The sequence below is a fragment of the Camellia sinensis genome, chromosome 10 (genome assembly GCF_055761805.1).
Source record: "Camellia sinensis isolate YWXY chromosome 10, ASM5576180v1, whole genome shotgun sequence".
NCBI classification, from domain to species: Eukaryota; Viridiplantae; Streptophyta; class Magnoliopsida; order Ericales; family Theaceae; genus Camellia; species Camellia sinensis.
The window spans coordinates 112,537,569-112,561,376 of record NC_138970.1 but is presented as its reverse complement, the minus strand read 5'-3'; the positions used below and the strand labels follow the sequence as shown (position 1 = coordinate 112,561,376).

The window sequence follows — 23,808 nt, the reverse complement described above, 5'->3', positions numbered from 1 at the left end:
GGGAATTCAAATTCATCATTTTGGAGTTGAGAATTGAACAGTTAGGTGATGTAGAAAACATTACATGGGTTGCTTAAGTTAAAGTAATATCGTTAAGTTACAATTAGGTGATTTACAGAACCTCAAACAAGGTGCCTAAGTTAAACTAATAACGTTAAGCTACAATTTCTCAGTAAACTCTCTTTCTCGGAGGCCAAGCGTGATTAGTTTGAGTTAAACTTGGTCACTTAAGCTAATGAAACTGTTAGTTGCCTAAGGTAGTTAGTTCCTAGGGGAAAAGAGAGAGGGATTTAGAAGTACAGAGAGTGTTAGAGAGAAAAACTTTCTTCGTGAGAGCTAGAAGAGAAAGTTTGAGAAAAGAATGGTAAATAGGATGAAAATTAACGAGAATTCTAAATCATCCTTTTCTTATTGGGAGTTGAACACTAGGGTGATTTAGAAAACCGTAAATGAGGTGCTTAAGTTAAACTAATATCGTTAAACCACAATTACTCAGTAAAATCTCTTTCTTGGAGGCTAAGCTAGATTAGTTTGAGTTAAACTTGGCCACTTAAGCAGCTGAAACAATTAGTTGCCTAACTAATTAGTTCCCAGAACAAAACAGAGAACGATGGAGAAGGGCGGGAAGAGTTAGAGAGAATCCTTCTTCCTGAGAGCTAGGAGGGAAAGTTAGGGCAAAGAAAAGGGAAATAGGATGAAAATTGAGGGGATTTCAAATTCATCATTTTGGAGTTGAGAATTGAACAAATAGGTGAGGTACAAAACATTACATGGGCTGCTTAAGTTAAAGTAATATCGTTAAGTTATAATTAGGTGATTTACAGAACCTCAAACAAGGTGCCTATGTTAAACTAATAACATTATGCTACAATTTCTCAGTAAACTCTTTTTCTTGGAGGCCAAGCGTGATTAGTTTGAGTTAAACTTGGTCACTTAAGCTTTTTTTTTTTTTTTGGGTGGATAAGAGATAAAATAAAACAAGAAAATTTACACAGCTACAAGGTGCATACCCCAGGACCTAACACAGCTATACAGAGGACAGAACAAAAGCCAACAACTTGTTCACCATTCCTATAATCTAGCAATAGGAAGAGTGAACAAGAAATATAAACAATTATAACAACCTAGGCGAAGAGAGCAAACTGAAGCATAGATCCAGGAGGCTATGATCTTGAAGAGAACCTCCTGCTACTGTAGCACCAAGCAAGAGAATCTGGACACTGTATCCACAAAAGGCACGAGCCAAAACAAAAAAACAACAACATTCCCTACACATCCCGTAGGGCTAGGAATAAGAAACAAAAACAAAACTAAACTGTTAAAATGTGTGCAAGCCGAAACATGGTTACTAGGACAGCTATTAGGAATACAAAGAAGCACAAAAATACTCCTACACAGCCCGTAGGAATAAGCTAAACACACTGCAAAATTATGCAAAAAAAGCAATGAAGAACAACTGATTTTCTCCCTCCTGTAGCACAGCAAGGCGCTAGTAGCAGCCATCACCATGGTACAGACACACCCTTCATACTGCCACCCGAATCTGTGTAGCATGTATCCAGCACCCTTCCACGCCAAAAACCAAGGATGCCAGCAGCACTTCCCTGCAACTGCACTGTACGCAGCACCACACCTCCTCACCAACAAGTGAACCTGTCGTAAATCATAAAGGAGAAGAAATAACAGACACACAATATAGGAGCTCTCCTCACTCGACCCACAACACAGTATGTCTCTCCACTCCATATATGATCTCACAACACTAGGCCCACAACTCACATGATACCTCGAAAGGATCAGAAGGGCATTATACTTGAAAGCTCCAAGAACCTGCACAAACCATATATAAGATATAATAAAAGTTAGCATAAAGTATGTGTATTGTCTCTCATCACTCAACCCACAATGTCTGGAAATATATAGGTAGCTCACAGCACTCAACCCTCCATACGGACCCATCAATGTAGGAGAAGATTTAGGATTCATGATAACCTGCAAAGGAGCACCCAGTTAGTAAACCCCACAGTAGTTGCTCACCATCACTCAACCCTCAATGTATGTAACCTCACATCACTCATTCTCCGGCCAGCTGCAATAGTATGGTGCTGCTGCAAGAGATTGAGAGGAAGACTCCATTCCTCCAAAAGCCAATTATCACCTGCAGAAATTTTAACATTTTCCAAAGAAAGAAGCCTACCCCTAACCATTTGGATAATAGAGTTAGTAACAACCTCTTCAGGCTTTTGGACCTTATTGAAGATCCTACTATTCCTCTCTATCCAGATGTGGTAGACAGTGCACAGAAATGATAGCTTAAGAATCACCATTTTCAAGGAGGTGCCACTGATAGATCTAACAGCAAAATCAACAGTTTCCAACCAAGGCAAAGAAGGCCAGTTAGATTTACTCTTGGCAAGGATACCACCCCAAATCCTAGAAGAAAATATGCATCTAAAGAAAAGATGAGAATGTGTCTCCTCAGGATCTTGACAGAAAGGGCAGCAAGGATTAGTAACAAGACCACAGGTTTTGAGTCTATCACCAGTATTAAGTCTCTCATTGATGGCTAACCAAACAATAAAACTAACCCTAGGGATTGAAGGGGGGCCCCAGATAAGTTTGGACCAAGTGACTTTGGGGCCCTTATCCCTCCAACAATCCCAAGCTGACTGGATAGAGAAGTCACCATCAGCAGCCAAATTCCAAAACGGAGTATCAGAAGAGCCAAGGGAAGGTAGGAAGGATAAAGGGGTAGAAGAGATCCACTCCTTTATCTCCCAAGAATTAGAGATAGGCCACTTCCAAGAACCATTAGAGACTATAGAGCTAACCTTGGTGCTGTCAGGAAGATTAGTGTCATAAAGAATTCTAGGACCAAACCTATGCCACAACGAACCAAGCGGATGCCAATTGTCATACCACAGGAACACATTTTCCCCATTACCAATTTTAAACTTGATGTGAGGATAGATTAAATGCCTAAGAGACAGGATTTTCCTCCAAACCCATGAGGGATCACTAGGAGTTCTAACAGCCCAAAAGCTCCTCCCTTTAAGCAAGTAAGCCTTGACCCATTGGCACCACATGGAACAATCACCCCCAGAAAACAAGTACCAAACATGTTTGGCTATAGCAGCCTTGTTCCAGGTAGCTAAGTCTTTGAAACCAAGGCCACCCTCATTTTTTTCCCTGCAGATATATCTCCAAGCAATCTTAGCACTATGTTTCTTCAACTCAACCCCAGACCAAAGAAAAGATCTAAGGAGGCTCTCAATGTCACCAATGATTTTCTTAGGGAGGATAAAAAGAGAGGACCAGTACACTTGCATAGAAAATAGAATAGACTGGATGAGTTGAGCTCTACCAGCATAAGAAAGCAGTTTATTGGTCCAACTTTTAATCCTCTTAGTAATTCTCTCAACCAGAGTATGACAATCAGATGCTTTAAGCTTGGTAGTAATAAGAGGCACACCAAGGTATTTCACTGGGAGGGAGCCCTCAGTAAAATTGGCTATCCGAAGAATATTCTCTTTAAGCTCACTACTACACCCCGAGAAAAAAATGTTACTCTTACTAGAATTAGGGGTAAGACCAGACAGATTCCTAAATTCATCCAATCCCTGCATGATAAGAGAAACAGTACCAGGGTCCCCTTTACTGAAAATCATCAAATCATCAGCAAAGCAAAGGTTAACAATTTTAGTTTTCTCACACCTCCAGTGGAATCTGAACAAAGGGCTCCTAGATTTCTCAGCAAGAATTCTGGCAAGAATTTCCATGGCCAACACAAAGAGATACGGGGACATAGGATCCCCTTGTCTTAAACCCCTCGCCCCTTTAAAATACCCCTGAAGGCTCCCATTAATACAAATCGAGAAAGAAGGACTCGTAATGCAAGCCTTTATCCAGGTAATCATACAAGGAGGGAAAGCCATAGCTTTGAGGATATCAATGATAAAGTCCCATCTCACAGTATCATAAGCTTTCATGATATCAACTTTCATGGCACACTTAGGGGAGTGGGAACTCCTATGGTAACCTCTCACAATCTCTTGGGACAAGAAAATGTTGTCCGAGATCCTTCTACCTTGAACAAACGCAGACTGCACAGGATCAATCAAATCAGGGAGGGCCAATTTAATTCTACTAGCTATGATCTTGGCAATGCATTTGTAGATGGTATTACAACAAGAGATGGGTCTATAGTCACCAACATGAGTAGGATTAGGAACCTTAGGAATAAGAGCTATAATGGTACTGTTAACCTCAGAAAGAAGTTTACCAGAGTCAAAGAAAGACTTAATAGCTAGAATGACATCCTTACCAACTATATCCCAAGAGCTCTTAAAAAAACCAGCGGAATACCCATCCGGGCCAGGGGCTTTGTTGGACTTTAAAGACCAAAAAACCTCCTTGATTTCATTTTCAGACACAGGCTTGGACATTGAAACAGAATGAGAGAGAGAGACTTTCTTATCCACCAAAGATTGAATCCTCTCAAGGCCCTGGTACTGATCCACAGAAGGGGTACCAAACAAGTTGGTATAAAAATTAATAAAGGAGGTGTGAACATCAGTACTATGAGTAGACCTAGAACCATCACTCATGACAACACTCAAAATCTTCCCTCTATTGATATTACTTTTCACAGACCTAAAGAAGAATTTGCTATTTCTATCCCCAAGACTAAGCCACTGCACTCTGGATTTTTGAAGAGCAAGGCTCTCTTCTACTTTGCTAAGCTCAATATACTTATTCAGATCCTCTCTCTCTTGGGCTTGCAAAACACTATTCAAAGGGTCTTTGTCAAGTTTATATTGAATAAGATCCAGATTAGTTTTTGCAATTTGGACACGAGTAGATATGTCACTAAAGTCTTTCTTATTCAGAAGCTTGAGACTAGCTTTAAGCTTTCTGAGTTTTTGACAGACCCTAAACATAGGAACCCCTTGAATGTACTGCCCCCAGGTGTTAGAAACAGTACCCAGAAAATCTGGATGTTGAGACCAGAAATCAAAGTATTTGAAAGGTTTTTTGAAAGAGCACTTGGTGGCACTGATATTGACCACTGCAGGGGAGTGGTCAGAAATACCAGAGGGGAGAAACTGGGCAGTAGCCTCAGGAAATTTGTCCAACCAAGCCTCATTAACCAGAACTCTATCAATTTTGGTAGCTATATAGGTCCCCTCCCTCCTATTGTTAGCCCAGGTAAATTGGCAACCACCGTAAGACAAATCAGCCAGCTCAGAAGCATTAATATAAGAATTAAATTCCTCATTATCATTAGTCCAATTCGAAGTCCCCCCAATTTTTTCCTGCTGGTATCTAATAGCATTAAAATCACCCAGAAAAACACAAGGAACTTTGGATTTAACACGGGAGATATCAAGCATAGATTCAAAAAAAACCTTTCTCAATGTGTGCTTATTTTCAGCATAAACAAAAGTTGCATAAAAGATTTCATTGGAAGCCAATTCAATAATTTTACACAAAATATGCTGATTAGACATAGAAATCATTTGAACATCACAAAAAACATTGTTCCAGCACACCCAGACTCTACCAGTTTCAATTGGTTGTGAGTTAGAGAGCATAGACCATTGATCAAAACATTTAACGCAGATACTACTCTCTTTAGACTGTTTTATTTTGGTTTCCAAAACCCCCATGACATGAATATTCTCTTTAAGCACAAACTTTTTAACTTCTTTATGTTTAGAGGGATCATTCAAACCTCTAACATTCCATGAAGCAATTTTTACATTCATAGGGACACAAAAAGGAGGTAAAGACAAAACCCACAAAAAAGACAAACCCACAACCAACTGAAACTTTGATTACCTCTTTTTCTTCCTCTGGCTGCTGCTGCCTTTGCCAGAGGGTCTGTTCTTCACCTGCTGGGATGGGGTAGCAGAACTATGGATCGCCTTTTCAGCCTTAACTTCTTTAATCGCAGTGTCCAACATTTCAGCAGCATTGGGGACCACCAGCTTTGCAATCTCGAACACCTTCTTTTGGAACCTATCCACATCACTGCTTTCAGAGCTTTGCTCCTCCCCGGATAAGCTCTTGGTCACAGAAGTCTCCTGAGTGTCAAAGGATTGATCAGATGAGTCCACCTCAGTGGGAGCAGTTTCAGGAGCTGGAGCTGGAACTGGGTCTGCTGTAGAAGCTGGAGCTGGGAGTTCCACCACTTCTGGGATAGTTCCCAGCACAGGATCACCCACCTTCCTCTTCCCCTTACCTGCGACAGTGGTCCAACCCTCGTCTAGAGCACTTACATTTTCCTCAGATGTCTTCTGCATAGAAATCAACTTAGCCACCTGTTGAGACACACACTTTTGAGTACTATGTCCAAATATTTGGCAATGTTGACACCTTGACGGCAGCCCCTGATATTCAACTCGGATTAGAACAGCTTCATCATCATGTCTAATTTGAAAATAAGTGGGCAGTTTTGAGGTAGCCTCAATTTCCACACAGATTCTAGCAAAAGCCACCCTACTACCCCGAGCCGTAAGCTGGTCCATAAAGAGGGGATGTCCAATTGCACTTGCAACCCTACTTAATCCATCAGGATCCCAATATTCCAAGGGGATGTTAAAGAACTTCACCCATACTGGAATTTTTGTGGATTTATCTTTAGATAGCTTCATCATCCTTTTCCATTGTTTTAGAATAAGAAGATAACCTCCTATGTACCATGGACCTCCTTCAAGAACTTCTCTGCAACTATCAGGGGTGTCAAATATAAAGAACATAAACCCATCCCCATTAGTAAGAACCTCCTTGAGCCCCTGAGTTTTCCACATCCCAAAAGCACTGTTACGCAAATAATTGTATCCCACTCCCTTATCCACAAAATAGCCCACTAGGCAGGAGTCCCATTTCTCTAGCGGATCAGTCCTTGGGGGCATATTTACCACAACACTATCCTCAAAAGAAGAAGGAGGGATATACCTGAGTTTGATGTTTGACCGGGTTGATGCAGCAGTGATGTTTGCCCACGAGCGATGTTCTTGGCCCTCAGACTCGTTAGATCTCCTACCACCAGCATCCCCTCGACCTCCTCTTCCCCCACGATAACTTCCACCCCCCCTGACGCCTCCTCGTTGGAAGGATGGAGCATCCCTAATCGGAATCTGTATATCAGAATCAGAAGCCCTAACTGGAACTGAGGCTTCAACGATATTCTTGTGTTCCCCTCTATTACGCGCTAAAACTACACTATCTGGTAGATTTAGGAAGCTATTGTACTCTTCCTCCACCATATCAGACCAACTCGTACTGATAGCATTCTCAGTTGGTGTCGATGGCTCGTCAATCGTAGCTGGAAACATCGGACCTTTGAGTTTCTCCGATGTTGACTCAGATCTCTTGCCCAGAACGTTGCTTGAATCTCTTGGAGGATCTGAATCAAAACCCTCTGTTACCGAAACAACCTCGATTCCCAAACACTCTGCCTCATAATCGGCAACCTGCGATTGAAACTCCACACCAGAAGGATCCACGATCTGAATATCCACACCTCGGTTACCCTCCATGATGGAAGGATTAGCCATAGAGAGACTCTCGCCATTAGGGTTTGTAGCATCTGCTTCAGAAGCCATCGATCTTCCAGTCAGAATCGCAAAACTATTTTTGGTGAACCCTAAGTCACCACCTGATGACTTTACTTTCTCGACCGTAGCATTTACTCCCTCAATACGCTCAGTAATGGTAGCATTAACTCCAGACATCGGCAATCAATGAGATATTGAACCCTAGAAAACAAAGTTTTCTAGAGAGATGTCAGAGCTTCTCTCACTAACCCATGACCTGTTCAACCAAGTGGCAAGAAGAATGTTTTCGGTCACTTAAGCTAATGAAACTATTAGTTGCCTAAGGTAGTTAAACTTGGCCCCTTAAGCCAGTGAAACGATTAGTTACCTAAACTAATTAGTTCCTAGAACGAAAGAGAGGTGGTTGGAGATGGACGGAGAAAATTAGAGAGAAACTTTCTCCTTGGGAGCTACAAGAGAAAGTTAGAGAAAAGGAAAGGAAACGGGATGAAAATTAAAGGGAATTAAAATTTTTCCTTTTGGACTTGAGAATTGAACACTTAGGTGATTTAGATAACATTAAATGAGTTTCTTTTTTTAAACTAATATCGTTAAGCCACAATTACTCAATAAATTATTATTATTTTTTTTTGGAGGCCAATCAAGATTAGTTTGGGTTAAACTTGGTCACTTAAGCAAATGAAACAACTAGTTGCCTAAACTTTTTTTTTGGGTGAATCTTAGTTGCCTAAACTAATTAGTTCTTAGAACAAAGCAGAGAATGATGGAGAAGGGCGGGGAGAGTTAGAGAGAATCCTTCTTCCTTAGAGCTCTCGGAGGAAAAGTTAGAGCAAAGAAAAGGGAAATAGGATGTAAATTGAGGGGAATTCAAATTCATCATTTTGGAGTTGAGAATTGAACAGTTAGGTGATGTAGAAAACATTACATGGGCTGCTTAAGTTAAAGTAATATCGTTGAGTTACAATTAGGTGATTTACAGAACCTCAAACAAGGTGCCTAAGTTAAACTAGTAACGTTAAGCTACAATTTCTCAGTAAATTCCGTTTCTTGGAGGCCAAGCGTGATTAGTTTAAGTTAAACTTGGCCACTTAAGCTAATGAAACTATTAGTTGCCTAAGCTAGTTCGTTCCTAGAGCAAAAGAGAGAGCGATGTAGAAGTACGGAGAGTTTTAAAGAGAAAAACTTTCTTCGTGAGAGCTAGAAGAGAAAGTTTGAGAGAAGAATGGTAAATAGGATGAAAATTAACCGGAATTCTAAATCATCCTTTTCTAATTGAGAGTTGAACACTAGGGTTATTTAGAAAACCGTAAATGAGGTGCTTAAGTGTAACGCCCTCAAAATTAACCCATTATATACCATTGACATGCATTATTTAAAGAAGACAATTTATTAATTCATTCATCAGAGTGTTACTAAATAAAGCATTACATGTAACATCGAATAAAATGCCCTACAGGCTTACATCTTTCCAAGCCAACACTTGGATACAAAACTATGAGTTCTAACTCAATACAAGAAAAGCCCTAGGCTTGAATGTTTACATGTACTAATAAATAAAGACAATTAACTAAAGGTAGTCTCCTTCAATCCAGAAGCCAAACCCTCCCAAGCTAAGTCCTTGGAGGTAGTTTATCACCTGAACCTGAAAATGATGTTCCCATAAAGGGTGAGCCACAGCCCAGTAGAAATATACTAAACCACATATAAGCAATGATTAAAGCAATAGCATTCAACAGATGGTTAACCAAGATATTCAATTATTTCATTTTACAGTCTCATGACACTATTGTCTAAGATATGTTTTACTTTCCAATTATATCAACATGGCTCAGAACCTGGCCAAACTTACAACAGTGAATTACATATATCATATTCACATCCTTCCAATATCAACAAACAAAAGAGACTCAGGCTCAAATCAAAACACTTCATACTTCCAGATTGATACACATTTTAGTGCTGTATCAATAAAACACTTCTATATAAATAAGCACACATATAAGTGATGCTAATGGAGTCCATCCCCTATCTCCTCCCAAACAAACTCCGGTTTAGAGGTCCATCCCCTATCTTCCCCTAAACCGTGGAGTACATCCCCTATCTCCTCCCACACACAAAACAATGTATGCAAATGCAATGCTCAATCAATACACGTATTTTCTGTATCAATGCAATAGTCAAAATTAATGACTTAACCAATGTGATTAGTTTCAGTTATTCCTAATCCACATGCAATGTCTACAACAATCACGACTATCCTCCACCGATAGCCCAAAACAGTTATTTCTAAACTGAAAATAACTATGTCAACAATTCAATAGACAAATGATTCAAATTATCCAATTACGCCATTTAATCAATGAATTTCCCTAATTCCATGAATTTAACCATCTTTTCCCAATTCCATGAATTACTTATACAAATTAATTCAATAATACAACTAGGGTTTTTCCCAAAATTTACCAAAGTATCCCCAAACTATCAAAATACCAAAACTTAGAACAAAACCTATAAAATGGAGTAGGAAATCCCTACGTCGAAGAAATAGCCCCAAAAGAGAAGATGGAGATGAAGACCCACACTCCAAAGTGCTCCAAACTACCAACAATTCAGATTAAATGGAAGCCCTCGACCCACTCTATCTTTTAATAAAGGATCTAAGGTAGAAACTCACTCTAAGTAGATCAATCCTAAGAGAGAAGGTGTGTAGAGGAAGAGAAAACTCGCACCTAGGGTTTTGGAATCTGAAAGGGAATGAAAAACTGATCTGAAACACGTTGCTGCCTATTTAAACCTGACAGGCTCGCTCGAGCGAAGACTTGGTCGCTCGAGCGACCAGACACAAAGAAGCTACGCTCGAGCCAAGAAAGCCTTGCTCGAGCCAACAACCCAAAAGCTCGCTCGAGCGAAAGAAAACTCGATCGAGCGAAGAACTCAAACCCTCAGGTCTGTAACCAGACACACGCTCGAGCGAAGGAACTATCGCTCGAGCGAAGAACGAACTAACTCGCTCGAGCGAAGAAAAGCTCGCTCGAGCCAAGAATGCACAGCCACAGGTCCAAAAACAGACGCAACCTCTCGCTCGAGCTACCAAACCCCGGCTCGAGCGAAGAACCAAAAACAACAGCTCGCTCGAGCGACAAACTCCTAGCTCGAGCGAAGATCCAAAATTCTGGACAGCAACACTTGGTTTCTAAACCCAACCAACCTGGAACAAACCTGCCCAACACATCCTATAATTCCAAACGAGAAAATAAGGGACAACAACAACAACTATACAATGACAGAATCTACGGAACCTAAGTCCGGATACAATAATCAAATGGGAAAAGACCGGGGTCGCTATATTAAGTTAAACTAATATCGTTAAGCAAGTATTACTCACAGTAAAACCTCTTTCTTGGAGGCCAAGCTAGATTAGGTTGAGTTAAACTTGGCCACTTAAGCCCGTGAAACGATTAGTTGCCTAAACAAATTAGTTCCTTGAACGAAAGAGAGGTGGTTGGAGATGGACGGAGAGAGTTAGAGAAAAACTTTCTCCTTGGGAGCTAGAAGAGAAAGTTAGAGAAAAGGAAAGGAAACGGGATGAAAATTAAAGGGAATTGAAATTCATCCTTTTGGACTTGAGAATTGAATACTTAGGTGATTTAGATAACATTAAATGAGTTTCTTTTGTTAAACTAATATCGTTAAGCCACAATTACTCAATAAATTATTATTATTTTTTTTGGAGGCCAATCGAGATTAGTTTGGGTTAAACTTGGTCACTTAAGCAAATGAAACAATTAGTTGCCTAAACTAATTAGTTTCCAGAACAAAAAAATAGAACGATGGAGAAGGACGGGAAGAGTTAGAGAGAATCCTTCTTCCTGAGAGCTAGGAGGGAAAGCTAGGGCAAAGAAAAGGGAAATAGGATGAAAATTGAGGGGAATTCAAATTCATCATTTTGGAGTTGAGAATTGAACAGTTAGGTGATGTAGAAAACATTACATGGGTTGCTTAAGTTAAAGTAATATCGTTAAGTTACAATTAGGTGATTTACAGAACCTCAAACAAGGTGCCTAAGTTAAACTAATAACGTTAAGCTACAATTTCTCAGTAAACTCTCTTTCTCGGAGGCCAAGCGTGATTAGTTTGAGTTAAACTTGGTCACTTAAGCTAATGAAACTGTTAGTTGCCTAAGGTAGTTAGTTCCTAGGGGAAAAGAGAGAGGGATTTAGAAGTACAGAGAGTGTTAGAGAGAAAAATTTTCTTCGTGAGAGCTAGAAGAGAAAGTTTGAGAAAAGAATGGTAAATAGGTTGAAAATTAACGGGAATTCTAAATCATCCTTTTCTTATTGGGAGTTGAACACTAGGGTGATTTAGAAAACCGTAAATGAGGTGCTTAAGTTAAACTAATATCGTTAAACCACAATTACTCAGTAAAATCTCTTTCTTGGAGGCTAAGCTAGATTAGTTTGAGTTAAACTTGGCCACTTAAGCAGCTGAAACAATTAGTTGCCTAACTAATTAGTTCCCAGAACAAAACAGAGAACGATGGAGAAGGGCGGGAAGAGTTAGAGAGAATCCTTCTTCCTGAGAGCTAGGAGGGAAAGTTAGGGCAAAGAAAAGGGAAATAGGATGAAAATTGAGGGGATTTCAAATTCATCATTTTGGAGTTGAGAATTGAACAAATAGGTGAGGTACAAAACATTACATGGGCTGCTTAAGTTAAAGTAATATCGTTAAGTTATAATTAGGTGATTTACAGAACCTCAAACAAGGTGCCTAAGTTAAACTAATAACATTATGCTACAATTTCTCAGTAAACTCTTTTTCTTGGAGGCCAAGCGTGATTAGTTTGAGTTAAACTTGGTCACTTAAGCTAATGAAACTGTTAGTTGCCTAAGGTAGTTAAACTTGGCCCCTTAAGCCAGTGAAACGATTAGTTACCTAAACTAATTAGTTCCTAGAACGAAAGAGAGGTGGTTGGAGATGGACGGAGAAAATTAGAGTGAAACTTTCTCCTTGGGAGCTAGAAGAGAAAGTTAGAGAAAAGGAAAGGAAACGGGATGAAAATTAAAAGGAATTAAAATTCTTCCTTTTGGACTTGAGAATTGAACACTAGGTGATTTAGATAACATTAAATGAGTTGCTTTTTTTAAACTAATATCGTTAAGCCACAATTACTCAATAAATTATTATTATTTTTTTTGGAGGCCAATCAAGATTAGTTTGGGTTAAACTTGGTCACTTAAGCAAATGAAACAACTAGTTGCCTAAACTTTTTTTTTGGGTGAATCTTAGTTGCCTAAACTAATTAGTTCTTAGAACAAAGCAGAGAATGACGGAGAAGGGCGGGGAGAGTTAGAGAGAATCCTTCTTCCTTAGAGCTCGGAGGAAAAGTTAGAGCAAAGAAAAGGGAAATAGGATGTAAATTGAGGGGAATTCAAATTCATCATTTTGGAGTTGAGAATTGAACAGTTAGGTGATGTAGAAAACATTACATGGGCTGCTTAAGTTAAAGTAATATCGTTGAGTTACAATTAGGTGATTTACAGAACCTCAAACAAGGTGCCTAAGTTAAACTAGTAACGTTAAGCTACAATTTCTCAGTAAATTCCCTTTCTTGGAGGCCAAGCGTGATTAGTTTGAGTTAAACTTGGCCACTTAAGCTAATGAAACTATTAGTTGCCTAAGCTAGTTCGTTCCTAGAGCAAAAGAGAGAGCTATGTAGAAGTACGGAGAGTTTTAGAGAGAAAAACTTTCTTCGTGAGGCTAGAAGAGAAAGTTTGAGAGAAGAATGGTAAATAGGATGAAAATTAACCGGAATTCTAAATCATCCTTTTCTAATTGAGAGTTGAACACTAGGGTTATTTAGAAAACCGTAAATGAGGTGCTTAAGTTAAACTAATATCGTTAAGCAAGTATTACTCAGTAAAACCTCTTTCTTGGAGGCCAAGCTAGATTAGGTTGAGTTAAACTTGGCCACTTAAGCCCGTGAAACGATTAGTTGCCTACACAAATTAGTTCCTTGAACGAAAGAGAGGTGGTTGGAGATGGACGGAGAGAGTTAGAGAAAAACTTTCTCCTTGGGAGCTAGAAGAGAAAGTTAGAGAAAAGGAAAGGAAACGGGATGAAAATTAAAGGGAATTGAAATTCATCCTTTTGGACTTGAGAATTGAATACTTAGGTGATTTAGATAACATTAAATGAGTTTCTTTTGTTAAACTAATATCGTTAAGCCACAATTACTCAATAAATTATTATTATTTTTTTTGGAGGCCAATCGAGATTAGTTTGGGTTAAACTTGGTCACTTAAGCAAATGAAACAATTAGTTACCTAAACTAATTAGTTCCCAGAACAAAAACATAGAACGATGGAGAAGGACGGGAAGAGTTAGAGAGAATCCTTCTTCCTGAGAGCTAGGAGGGAAAGCTAGGGCAAAGAAAAGGGAAATAGGATGAAAATTGAGGGGAATTCAAATTCATCATTTTGGAGTTGAGAATTGAACAGTTAGGTGATGTAGAAAACATTACATGGGCTGCTTAAGTTAAAGTAATATCGTTGAGTTACAATTAGGTGATTTACAGAACCTCAAACAAGGTGCCTAAGTTAAACTAGTAACGTTAAGCTACAATTTCTCAGTAAATTCCCTTTCTTGGAGGCCAAGCGTGATTAGTTTGAGTTAAACTTGGCCACTTAAGCTAATGAAACTATTAGTTGCCTAAGCTAGTTCGTTTCTAGAGCAAAAGAGAGAGCGAAGTAGAAGTACGGAGAGTTTTAGAGAGAAAAACTTTCTTCGTGAGAGCCAGAAGAGAAAGTTTGAGAAAAGAATGGTAAATAGGATGAAAATTAACCGGAATTCTAAATCATCCTTTTCTAATTGAGAGTTGAACACTAGGGTGATTTAGAAAACCGTAAATGAGGTGCTTAAGTTAAATTAATATCGTTAAGCAAGTATTACTCAGTAAAACCTCTTTCTTGGAGGCTAAGCTAGATTAGGTTGAGTTAAACTTGGCCACTTAAGCCCGTGAAACGATTAGTTGCCTAAACAAATTAGTTCCTTGAACGAAGAGAGGTGGTTGGAGATGGACGGAGAAAGTTTGAGAGAAACTTTCTCCTTGGGAGCTAGAAGAGAAAGTTAGAGAAAAGGAAAGGAAACGGGATGAAAATTAAAGGGAATTGAAATTCATCCTTTTGGACTTGAGAATTGAATACTTAGGTGATTTAGATAACATTAAATGAGTTTCTTTTGTTAAACTAATATCGTTAAGCCACAATTACTCAATAAATTATTATTATTTTTTTTGGAGGCCAATCGAGATTAGTTTGGGTTAAACTTGGTCACTTAAGCAAATGAAACAATTAGTTGCCTAAACTAATTAGTTTCCAGAACAAAAACATAGAACGATGGAGAAGGACGGGAAGAGTTAGAGAGAATCCTTCTTCCTGAGAGCTAGGAGGGAAAGCTAGGGCAAAGAAAAGGGAAATAGGATGAAAATTGAGGGGAATTCAAATTCATCATTTTGGAGTTGAGAATTGAACAGTTAGGTGATGTAGAAAACATTACATGGGCTGCTTAAGTTAAAGTAATATCGTTAAGTTACAATTAGGTGATTTACAGAACCTCAAACAAGGTGCCTAAGTTAAACTAATAACGTTAAGCTACAATTTCTCAGTAAACTCTCTTTCTCGGAGGCCAAGCGTGATTAGTTTGAGTTAAACTTGGTCACTTAAGCTAATGAAACTGTTAGTTGCCTAAGGTAGTTAGTTCCTAGGGGAAAAGAGAGAGGGATGTAGAAGTACAGAGAGTGTTAGAGAGAAAAACTTTCTTCGTGAGAGCTAGAAGAGAAAGTTTGAGAAAAGAATGGTAAATAGGATGAAAATTAACGGGAATTCTAAATCATCCTTTTCTTATTGGGAGTTGAACACTAGGGTGATTTAGAAAACCGTAAATGAGGTGCTTAAGTTAAACTAATATCGTTAAACCACAATTACTCAGTAAAATCTCTTTCTTGGAGGCTAAGCTAGATTAGTTTGAGTTAAACTTGGCCACTTAAGCAGCTGAAACAATTAGTTGCCTAACTAATTAGTTCTCAGAACAAAACAGAGAACGATGGAGAAGGGCGGGAAGAGTTAGAGAGAATCCTTCTTCCTGAGAGCTAGGAGGGAAACCTAGGGCAAAGAAAAGGGAAATAGGATGAAAATTGGGGGGATTTCAAATTCAAGATTTTGGAGTTGAGAATTGAACAGTTAAGTGAGGTACAAAACATTACATGGGCTGCTTAAGTTAAAGTAATGGGTTAAACTTGTCACTTAAGCAAATGAAACAATTAGTTGCCTACTTACCCAAAAAAAAAAAAAAAAAAAAAAAAACTTAGTTGCCTAAACTAATTAGTTCCTAGAACAAAACAGAGAATGATGGAGAAGGGCGGGGGAGTTTGAGAGAATCCTTCTTCCTGGGAGCTCGGAGGGAAAGTTAGAGCAAAGAAAAGGGAAATAGGATGTAAATTGAGAGGAATTCAAATTCACCATTTTGGAGTTAAGAATTGAACAGTTAGGTGATGTAGAAAACATTACATGGGCTGCTTAAGTTAAAGTATTATCGTTGAGTGACAATTAGGTGATTTACAGAACCTCAAACAAGTTGCCTAAGTTAAAGTAGTAACGTTAAGCTACAATTTCTCAGTAAATTCTCTATCTTGGAGGCAAGGCGTGATTAGTTTGAGTTAAACTTGGTCACTTAAGCTAATGAAACTGTTAGTTGCCCAAGCTAGTTCGTTCCTAGAGCAAAAGAGAGAGGGATGTAGAAGTACGGGGAGTTTTAGAGAGAAAAACTTTCTTCGTGAGAGCTAGAAGTGAAAGTTTGAGAAAAGAATGGTAAATAGGATGAAAATTAACGGGAATTCTAAATCATCCATTTCTAATTGAGAGTTGAACACTAGGGTGATTTAGAAAACCGTAAATGAGGTGCTTAAGTTAAACTAATATCGTTAAGCAAGTATTACTCAGTAAAACCTCTTTCTTGGAGGCTAAGCTAGATTAGGTTGAGTTAAACTTGGCCACTTAAGCCCGTGAAACGATTAGTTGCCTAAACAAATTAGTTCGTTGAACGAAAGAGAGGTGGTTGGAGATGGACCGAGAGAGTTTGAGAGAAACTTTCTCCTTGGGAGCTAGAAGAGAAAGTTAGAGAAAAGGAAAGGAAACGGGATGAAAATTAAAGGGAATTGAAATTCATCCTTTTGGACTTGAGAATTGAATACTTAGGTGATTTAGATAACATTAAATGAGTTTCTTTTGTTAAACTAATATCGTTAAGCCACAATTACTCAATAAATTATTATTATTTTTTTTGGAGGCCAATCGAGATTAGTTTGGGTTAAACTTGGTCACTTAAGCAAATGAAACAATTAGTTGCCTAAACTAATTAGTTTCCAGAACAAAAACATAGAACGATGGAGAAGGACGGGAAGAGTTAGAGAGAATCCTTCTTCCTGAGAGCTAGGAGGGAAAGCTAGGGCAAAGAAAAGGGAAATAGGATGAAAATTGAGGGGAATTCAAATTCATCATTTTGGAGTTGAGAATTGAACAGTTAGGTGATGTAGAAAACATTACATGGGCTGCTTAAGTTAAAGTAATATCGTTAAGTTACAATTAGGTGATTTACAGAACCTCAAACAAGGTGCCTAAGTTAAACTAATAACGTTAAGCTACAATTTCTCAGTAAACTCTCTTTCTCGGAGGCCAAGCGTGATTAGTTTGAGTTAAACTTGGTCACTTAAGCTAATGAAACTGTTAGTTGCCCAAGCTAGTTCGTTCCTAGAGCAAAAGAGAGAGGGATGTAGAAGTACGGGGAGTTTTAGAGAGAAAAACTTTCTTCGTGAGAGCTAGAAGTGAAAGTTTGAGAAAAGAATGGTAAATAGGATGAAAATTAACGGGAATTCTAAATCATCCATTTCTAATTGAGAGTTGAACACTAGGGTGATTTAGAAAACCGTAAATGAGGTGCTTAAGTTAAACTAATATTGTTAAGCAAGTATTACTCAGTAAAACCTCTTTCTTGGAGGCTAAGCTAGATTAGGTTGAGTTAAACTTGGCCACTTAAGCCCGTGAAACGATTAGTTGCCTAAACAAATTAGTTCGTTGAACGAAAGAGAGGTGGTTGGAGATGGACGGAGAGAGTTTGAGAGAAACTTTCTCCTTGGGAGCTAGAAGAGAAAGTTAGAGAAAAGGAAAGGAAACGGGATGAAAATTAAAGGGAATTGAAATTCATCCTTTTGGACTTGAGAATTGAACACTTAGGTGATTTAAATAACATTAAATGAGTTGCTTTTGTTAAACTAATATCGTTAAGCCCCAATTACTCAATAAATTATTATTATTTTTTTTTGGAGGCCAATCAAGATTAGTTTGGGTTAAACTTGGTTACTTAAGCAAATGAAACAATTAGTTGCCTAAACTAACTAGTTCCTAGAACAAAACAGAGAACGATGGGGAAGGACGGGGAGAGTTAGAGAGAATCCTTCTTCCTGAGAGCTCGGAGGGAAGGTTAGAGCAGAGAAAAGGGAAATAGGATGTAAATTTAGGGGAATTCAAATTCGTCATTTTGGAGTTGAGAATTGAACAGTTTGGTGATGTAGAAAACAATACATGGGCTGCTTAAGTTAAAGTAATATCGTTGAGTTACAATTAGGTGATTTATAGAACCTCAAACAAGGTGCCTAAATTAAACTAACAACGTTAAGCTACAATTTCTCAGTAAATTCTCTTTCTTGGAGGCCAAGCATGATAAGCTTGAGTTAAACTTGGCCACTTAAGCTAATGAAACTGTTAGTTGCCTAAGCTAGTTCGTTCCTCGGGCAAAAGAGAGAGGGATGTAGAATTGCGGAGACTTTTAGAGAGAAAAACTTTCTTCGTGAGACCTAGAAGAGAAAGTTTGACAAAAGAATGGTAAATAGGATGAAAATTAACGGGAATTCTAAATCATCCTTTTCTAATTGAGAGTTGAACACTAGGGTGATTTAGAAAACCGTAAATGAGGTGCTTAAGTTAAACTAATATCGTTAAGCAAGAATTACTCAGTAAAAGCTCTTTCTTGGAGGCTAAGCTAGATTAGTTTGAGTTAAACCTGGCCACTTTTGCCCGTGAAACGATTAGTTGCCGAAACTAATTAGTTCCTAGAACGAAAGAGAGGTGGTTGGAGATGGACGGAGAGAGTTAGAGAGAAACCTTCTCCTTGGGAGTTAGAAGAGAAAGTTAGAGAAAAGGAAAGGAAACGGGATGAAAATTAAAGGGAATTGAAATAAATCCTTTTGGACTTGAGAATTGAACACTTAGGTCATTTAGATAACACTAAATGAGTTTCTTTTGTTAAACTAATATCGTTAAGCCACAATTACTTAAAAAAAAATTTTTTTTTTTTTTTTGGAGGCCAATCAAGATTAGTTTGGGTTAAACTTGGTCACTTAAGCAAATGAAACAATTAGTTACCTAAACTAATTAGTTCCTAGAACAAAACAGAGAACGATGGAGAAGGACGGGGAGAGTTAGAGAGAATCCTTCTTCCTGAGAGCTCGGCGGGAAAGTTAGAGCAAAGAAAAGGGAAATACGATGTAAATTGAGGGGAATTCAAATTCATCATTTTGGATTTGAGAATTGAACAGTTAGGTGATGTAGAAAACATTACAGGGGCTGCTTAAGTTAAAGTAATATCGTTGAGTTACAATTAGGTGATTTACAGAACCTCGAAGAAGGTGCCTAAATTAAACTAATAACGTTAAGCTACAATTTCTCAGTAAATTCTCTTTCTTGGAGGCCAAGCATGATTAGCTTGAGTTAAACTTGGCCACTTAAGCTAATGAAGCTGTTAGTTGCCTAAGCTTGTTCGTTCTTAGAGCAAAAGACACAGGGACGTAGAAGTACGGGGTGTTTTAGAGAGAAAAACTTTCTTCGTGAGAGCTAGAAGAGAAAGTTTGAGAAAAGAATGGTAAATAGGATGAAAATTAACGGGAATTCAAAATCATCCTTTTCTAATTGAGAGTTGAACACTAGGTTGATGTAGAAAACCGTACATGAGGTGTTTAAGTTAAACTAATATCGTTAAGCAAGAATTACTCATTAAAAACCTCTTTCTTGGAGGCTAAGCTAGATTAGTTTGAGTTAAACTTGGCCACCTATGCCAGTGAAACGATTAGTAGCCTAAACTAATTAGTTCCTAGAACGAAAGAGAGGTGGTTGGAGATGGACGGAGAGAGTTAAGGAGAAACTTTCACCTTGGGAGCTAGAAGAGAAAGTGAAAAGGAAAGGAAACGAGATGAAAATTAAAGGGAATTGAAATTCATCCTTTTGGACTTGAGAATTGAACACTTAGGTGATTTAGATAACATTAAATGGTTGCTTTTGTTAAACTAATATCGTTAAGCCACAATTACTCAATAAATTATTATTTGTTTTTTGGAGGCCAATCAAGATTAGTTTGGGTTAAACTTGGTCACTTAAGCAAATGAAACAATTAGTTACCTAAACTAATTAGTTCCTAGAACAAAACGGAGAACGATGGGGAAGGACGGGGCGAGTTAGAGAGAATCCTTCTTCCTGAGAGCTCGGAGGGAAAGTTAGAGCAAGGAAAAGGAAATAGGATGTAAATTGTGGGGAATTCAAATTCATTGTTTTGGAGTTGAAAATTGAACAGTTAGGTGATGTAGAAAACATTACATGGGCTGCTTAAGTTAAAGTAATATCGTTGAGTTACAATTAGGTGATTTATAGAACCTCAAACAAGGTGCCTAAGTTAAACTAATAGCTACAATTTCTCAGTAGATTCTCTTTCTTGGAGGCCAAGCGTGATTAGCTTGAGTTAAACTTGGTCACTTAAGCTAATGAAACTGTTAGTTGCCTAAGCTAGTTCGTTCCTAGAGCAAAAGAGAGAGGGATGTAGAATTACAGGGAGTTTTAGAGAGAAAAACTTTCTTCGTGAGAGCTAGAGGAGAAAGTTTGAGAAAATAATGGTAAATAGGATGAAAATTAATGGGAATTCTAAATCATCCTCTTCTAATTGAGAGTTGAACACTAGGGAGATTTAGAAAACTGTAAATGAGTTAAACTAATATCGTTAAGCCACAATTACTCAGTAAAACCTCTTTCTTGGAGGCTAAGCTAGATTAGTTTGAGTTAAACTTGGCCACTTAAGCCCGTGAAACGATTAGTTGCCTAAACTAATTAGTTCCTAGAACGAAAGAGAGGTGGTTGGGGATGGACGGAGAGAGTTAGAGAGAAACTTTCTCCTTGGGAGCTAGAAGAGAAAGTAGAGAAAATGAAAGGAAACGGGATGAAAATTAAAGGCGGAAGCAGCACATATAGATGAAGGAGATGGATTACGAAATCAAAAGGATACAAATTTGATTACAAAACTGGAATGCACATTTAATTAAAATCAAACATACAACACATTAAAATATTTAATTAACACTTTTAATTAACTGAAAATTAACTTACAATAGCAATAGGAAGATTACAGCACAAGGGTGTTGGTTTTCACTCAGAGCTCTTGAAATTTTTCAGAAATTTTTCAAGTCTGCCGAATGAGTTCAACTTGATTACATTATATACAAAAACAAAGCAAAGAAAAGTAGTTTTTGACTGATGAAAGCAGCTGGCAGCGCATGGGGCAAAGTAGATGCTGTCGGTTGCTTTCGGCTGATTGATTGAATAGTTGAGCATCTTTAAACAAAAGTTGACTGGATGAATAGTGACGGTGAACAGTAAAAGTGAACAGTAACTTTTACTATTCATCACTTTCGGTGGAACATGTGAATAATGGAATCAATATAAATACAAATTGGCAGCTTTTCTCAAAAGAGTATTGAGTGAAGCTAATTTGCATTTATATGGAATCCAATGTTGATTATGCAAACGGATCCTCTGGCCCTGAACATTGATTAGTTGATTCTTTAGAGGAATGGGCATGTTCTGAACCTTCTTCTGAATCGGTGGATTGGGCTTTAGCTTGACTCAAAAGCTGATGGGCTAACTGGATCATATCTTCTTTGGATGACTTGGATTTACTCTTGGACTTGTCCTTAGGCTGAGCAGGAGGTGAAATGGGCTTTGCCTGGACTTTGGACTTTGATTTGGGCTTTGATTGGGCTGGCTGGGCAGCAACAGCTTTAGACTTTGATATGAATGATTTGGGCTTGGAACCACTAGATGAGGGGCTTCCAAGGTTGACTGGAGGAAGACTGGGCTGACTTCCTTGAGTAACTACAGCAGTTGGGTTCTGCTGGGCTTTAGCAAGAGCAGGAGTTGGAGCACACTGATCAGGTGGGAATTCTTCTTGAACAATTTCAAGAATTCGGGGTACATTCAACTTAACCCACCATTTGACTGTGTGTTGGCGAATGATGATGTTATCATCAATCCCATATTGCCATTTAAATATCCATGGAATTTTGTATTTAGATATAAAGATTAGCAATAATGGAAATTGTCGTTGGTGAGCAGTAAAGGGATAAACAGAGGCAAAATAGTTAACTATTTTATGGAGATCATCAGGGAGGATACCTGAAATGGCGCCATAGTGAGTCCACCATCTCAGAAACCAAGTAAGAATTTCATATTTGAATTTTTGATCAAATGAGATGAACCAAGAATGACTGAAAGTTTCATTTTGGTACAAGAAAATCTTGAACCAAGCATCAACGTAATCATGGTAATTATATTGAATGGAATGGCCAGGTAAATCACGAAGCTAGTTAGGATTTCCCCATTCAGCCATGGAAACAATGTTGTGAATATAAATTGAATGATATAGGATCTTGTAAGCATAAGTTCGATCTTGGATTGGTTTGATCAAAATTGATTGGTGATGGAGTAGAATATCTTTGTAATAGGAGAGGGTTTTCTCTGGATGTGAAAGAGTGAAATGGCATCCAAAGCCAAAATGGAATTTAGCAATTTCATTGATGGTTTGGTTTTTTGGGTGATTGGGTTCCTTGTAGAACAGGTTAGTAACATGGGAATTGGTGTACTCAGATTGGGATGGTTTAATGGGGTTAATTGGGAATGGAGTAACTGAAACTAAATGGCTAGATGCAAAGGGATCAGCAGCCAATGCAGATGAGTAATCAGTACGATAGATGTTACCAAGAGTTTGGTAACGGTTAACCATTTCAAGTGAATGAGATTGGGTAACTGACTCCAAAGGAGGAGGGACAATAAGTTGATTAGGTTTACTAGAGGATGAGACCAAAGCCTTGGAGGGAGGCCTTGGACGAGACATCTGTGGAGAAAGAAACAATGGTTAGCAGCCAGAAAGAAGATCTAAATAATCTTGATGGCGATGTAAACAGTTGTCGTTGTGAGCAAGTAAATTGCGACGGGCTTGGATTTGATGGAAATTGATATATTGGGCTCTTTTGGTAGTTCGTCTGGCTAATTTGAGGCGGTGAATACGATGGGTAAGTTGTTTAATTTGGGTTTTGAAATAAGTAATTCGGGATTTATGGTAAGAAGTAAATGGTGCAGTCATCCCTTACCCCCCTGTAAAAATTCCCGGGTGAAACTGTGGGGATTAGGTTGAGAGCTTCTCTCTCTAGAGAGAGAAATCTCCCTCCGTTGTTACCCTGGGAGCTTTTTTGATGGTTCCATATCAGATTATTTGTCTGGTTTGGGTGTGCTGTGTGTTGTTGAATCTGGTGCATTTTTGGCCAGTTGTTTTTAGCTTCTATACTCAATCTTTGAGTGATAGTGAGCACATGGTCTTGGCTGGTTTGGGTTTTTTGGTGGTTTCATACCTGGGTTTACATCTCCTGGGTTGTGTTTAGCTCGGGTGACCATTGTCCATGTACTGGGTTCATAGTTCAGTGTCTCAATGCTGGGTTCATGGTTATTTGCTTTCCAAGTTGTTTCGTAGGAGAAAGGGAATCGCATGTCATGGTGGTCATCGTTGGTCTTTCTGGCTGGCAATGGTGATCCGGCTAGTTGTGCTCTGGATTATGGCTCTACTTCATGATATGCTGTTTGGGTTATTTCGGCAGTGCTTCTGCAATGGAAACCGGGTAAGGGTCGGAGAGAGTTATGTTTTTTTTTGGGTGAATAATAGAGGGAGAGAGTTATGTTGGGGTTCACTATACTCTTTGTTCTATTGTTTGGAAAGTGCTTGGTGGGTGTCCGGCGGGTTTGATGCGGGATGGCTGCTGTGCTTCTTTTGTCTTGCTGGTGTTTGCTAGTAATTGTGTTCGTCCATGAGTTCTTGCCGTGAGGTG

General features: G+C 38.6%; 1 protein-coding gene across 1 annotated transcript; it reads right to left on the bottom strand.

The window, feature by feature from the left end:
• Window positions 1-1,412: 1,412 nt before the first annotated feature.
• On the bottom strand, window positions 1,413-7,739 carry LOC145800621 (uncharacterized). The gene is made up of 6 exons (XM_082890335.1): window positions 5,842-7,739; window positions 2,070-5,736; window positions 1,933-1,992; window positions 1,780-1,830; window positions 1,507-1,653; window positions 1,413-1,421 (listed from the first exon to the last, which is right to left on the bottom strand). The coding sequence occupies exons 1-6, from the start codon at window positions 7,737-7,739 to the stop codon at window positions 1,413-1,415; spliced, it is 5,832 nt and encodes a 1,943-aa protein (XP_082746461.1).
• Between the last annotated feature and the right edge of the window lie 16,069 nt (window positions 7,740-23,808).

Excerpts from the sequence above, each read along its gene's own strand:
- LOC145800621 (XM_082890335.1), bottom strand. The coding sequence starts at position 7,739 with ATGTCTGGAGTTAATGCTACCATTACTGAGCGTATTGAGGGAGTAAAT. Across the intron at positions 1,993-2,069 it reads CTGGCCGGAGAATGAGTGAT|GTTATCATGAATCCTAAATC; the intron begins GTGAGGTTACAT and ends GCTCCTTTGCAG. Across the intron at positions 1,654-1,779 it reads TGATCCTTTCGAGGTATCAT|GTTCACTTGTTGGTGAGGAG; the intron begins GTGAGTTGTGGG and ends GATTTACGACAG.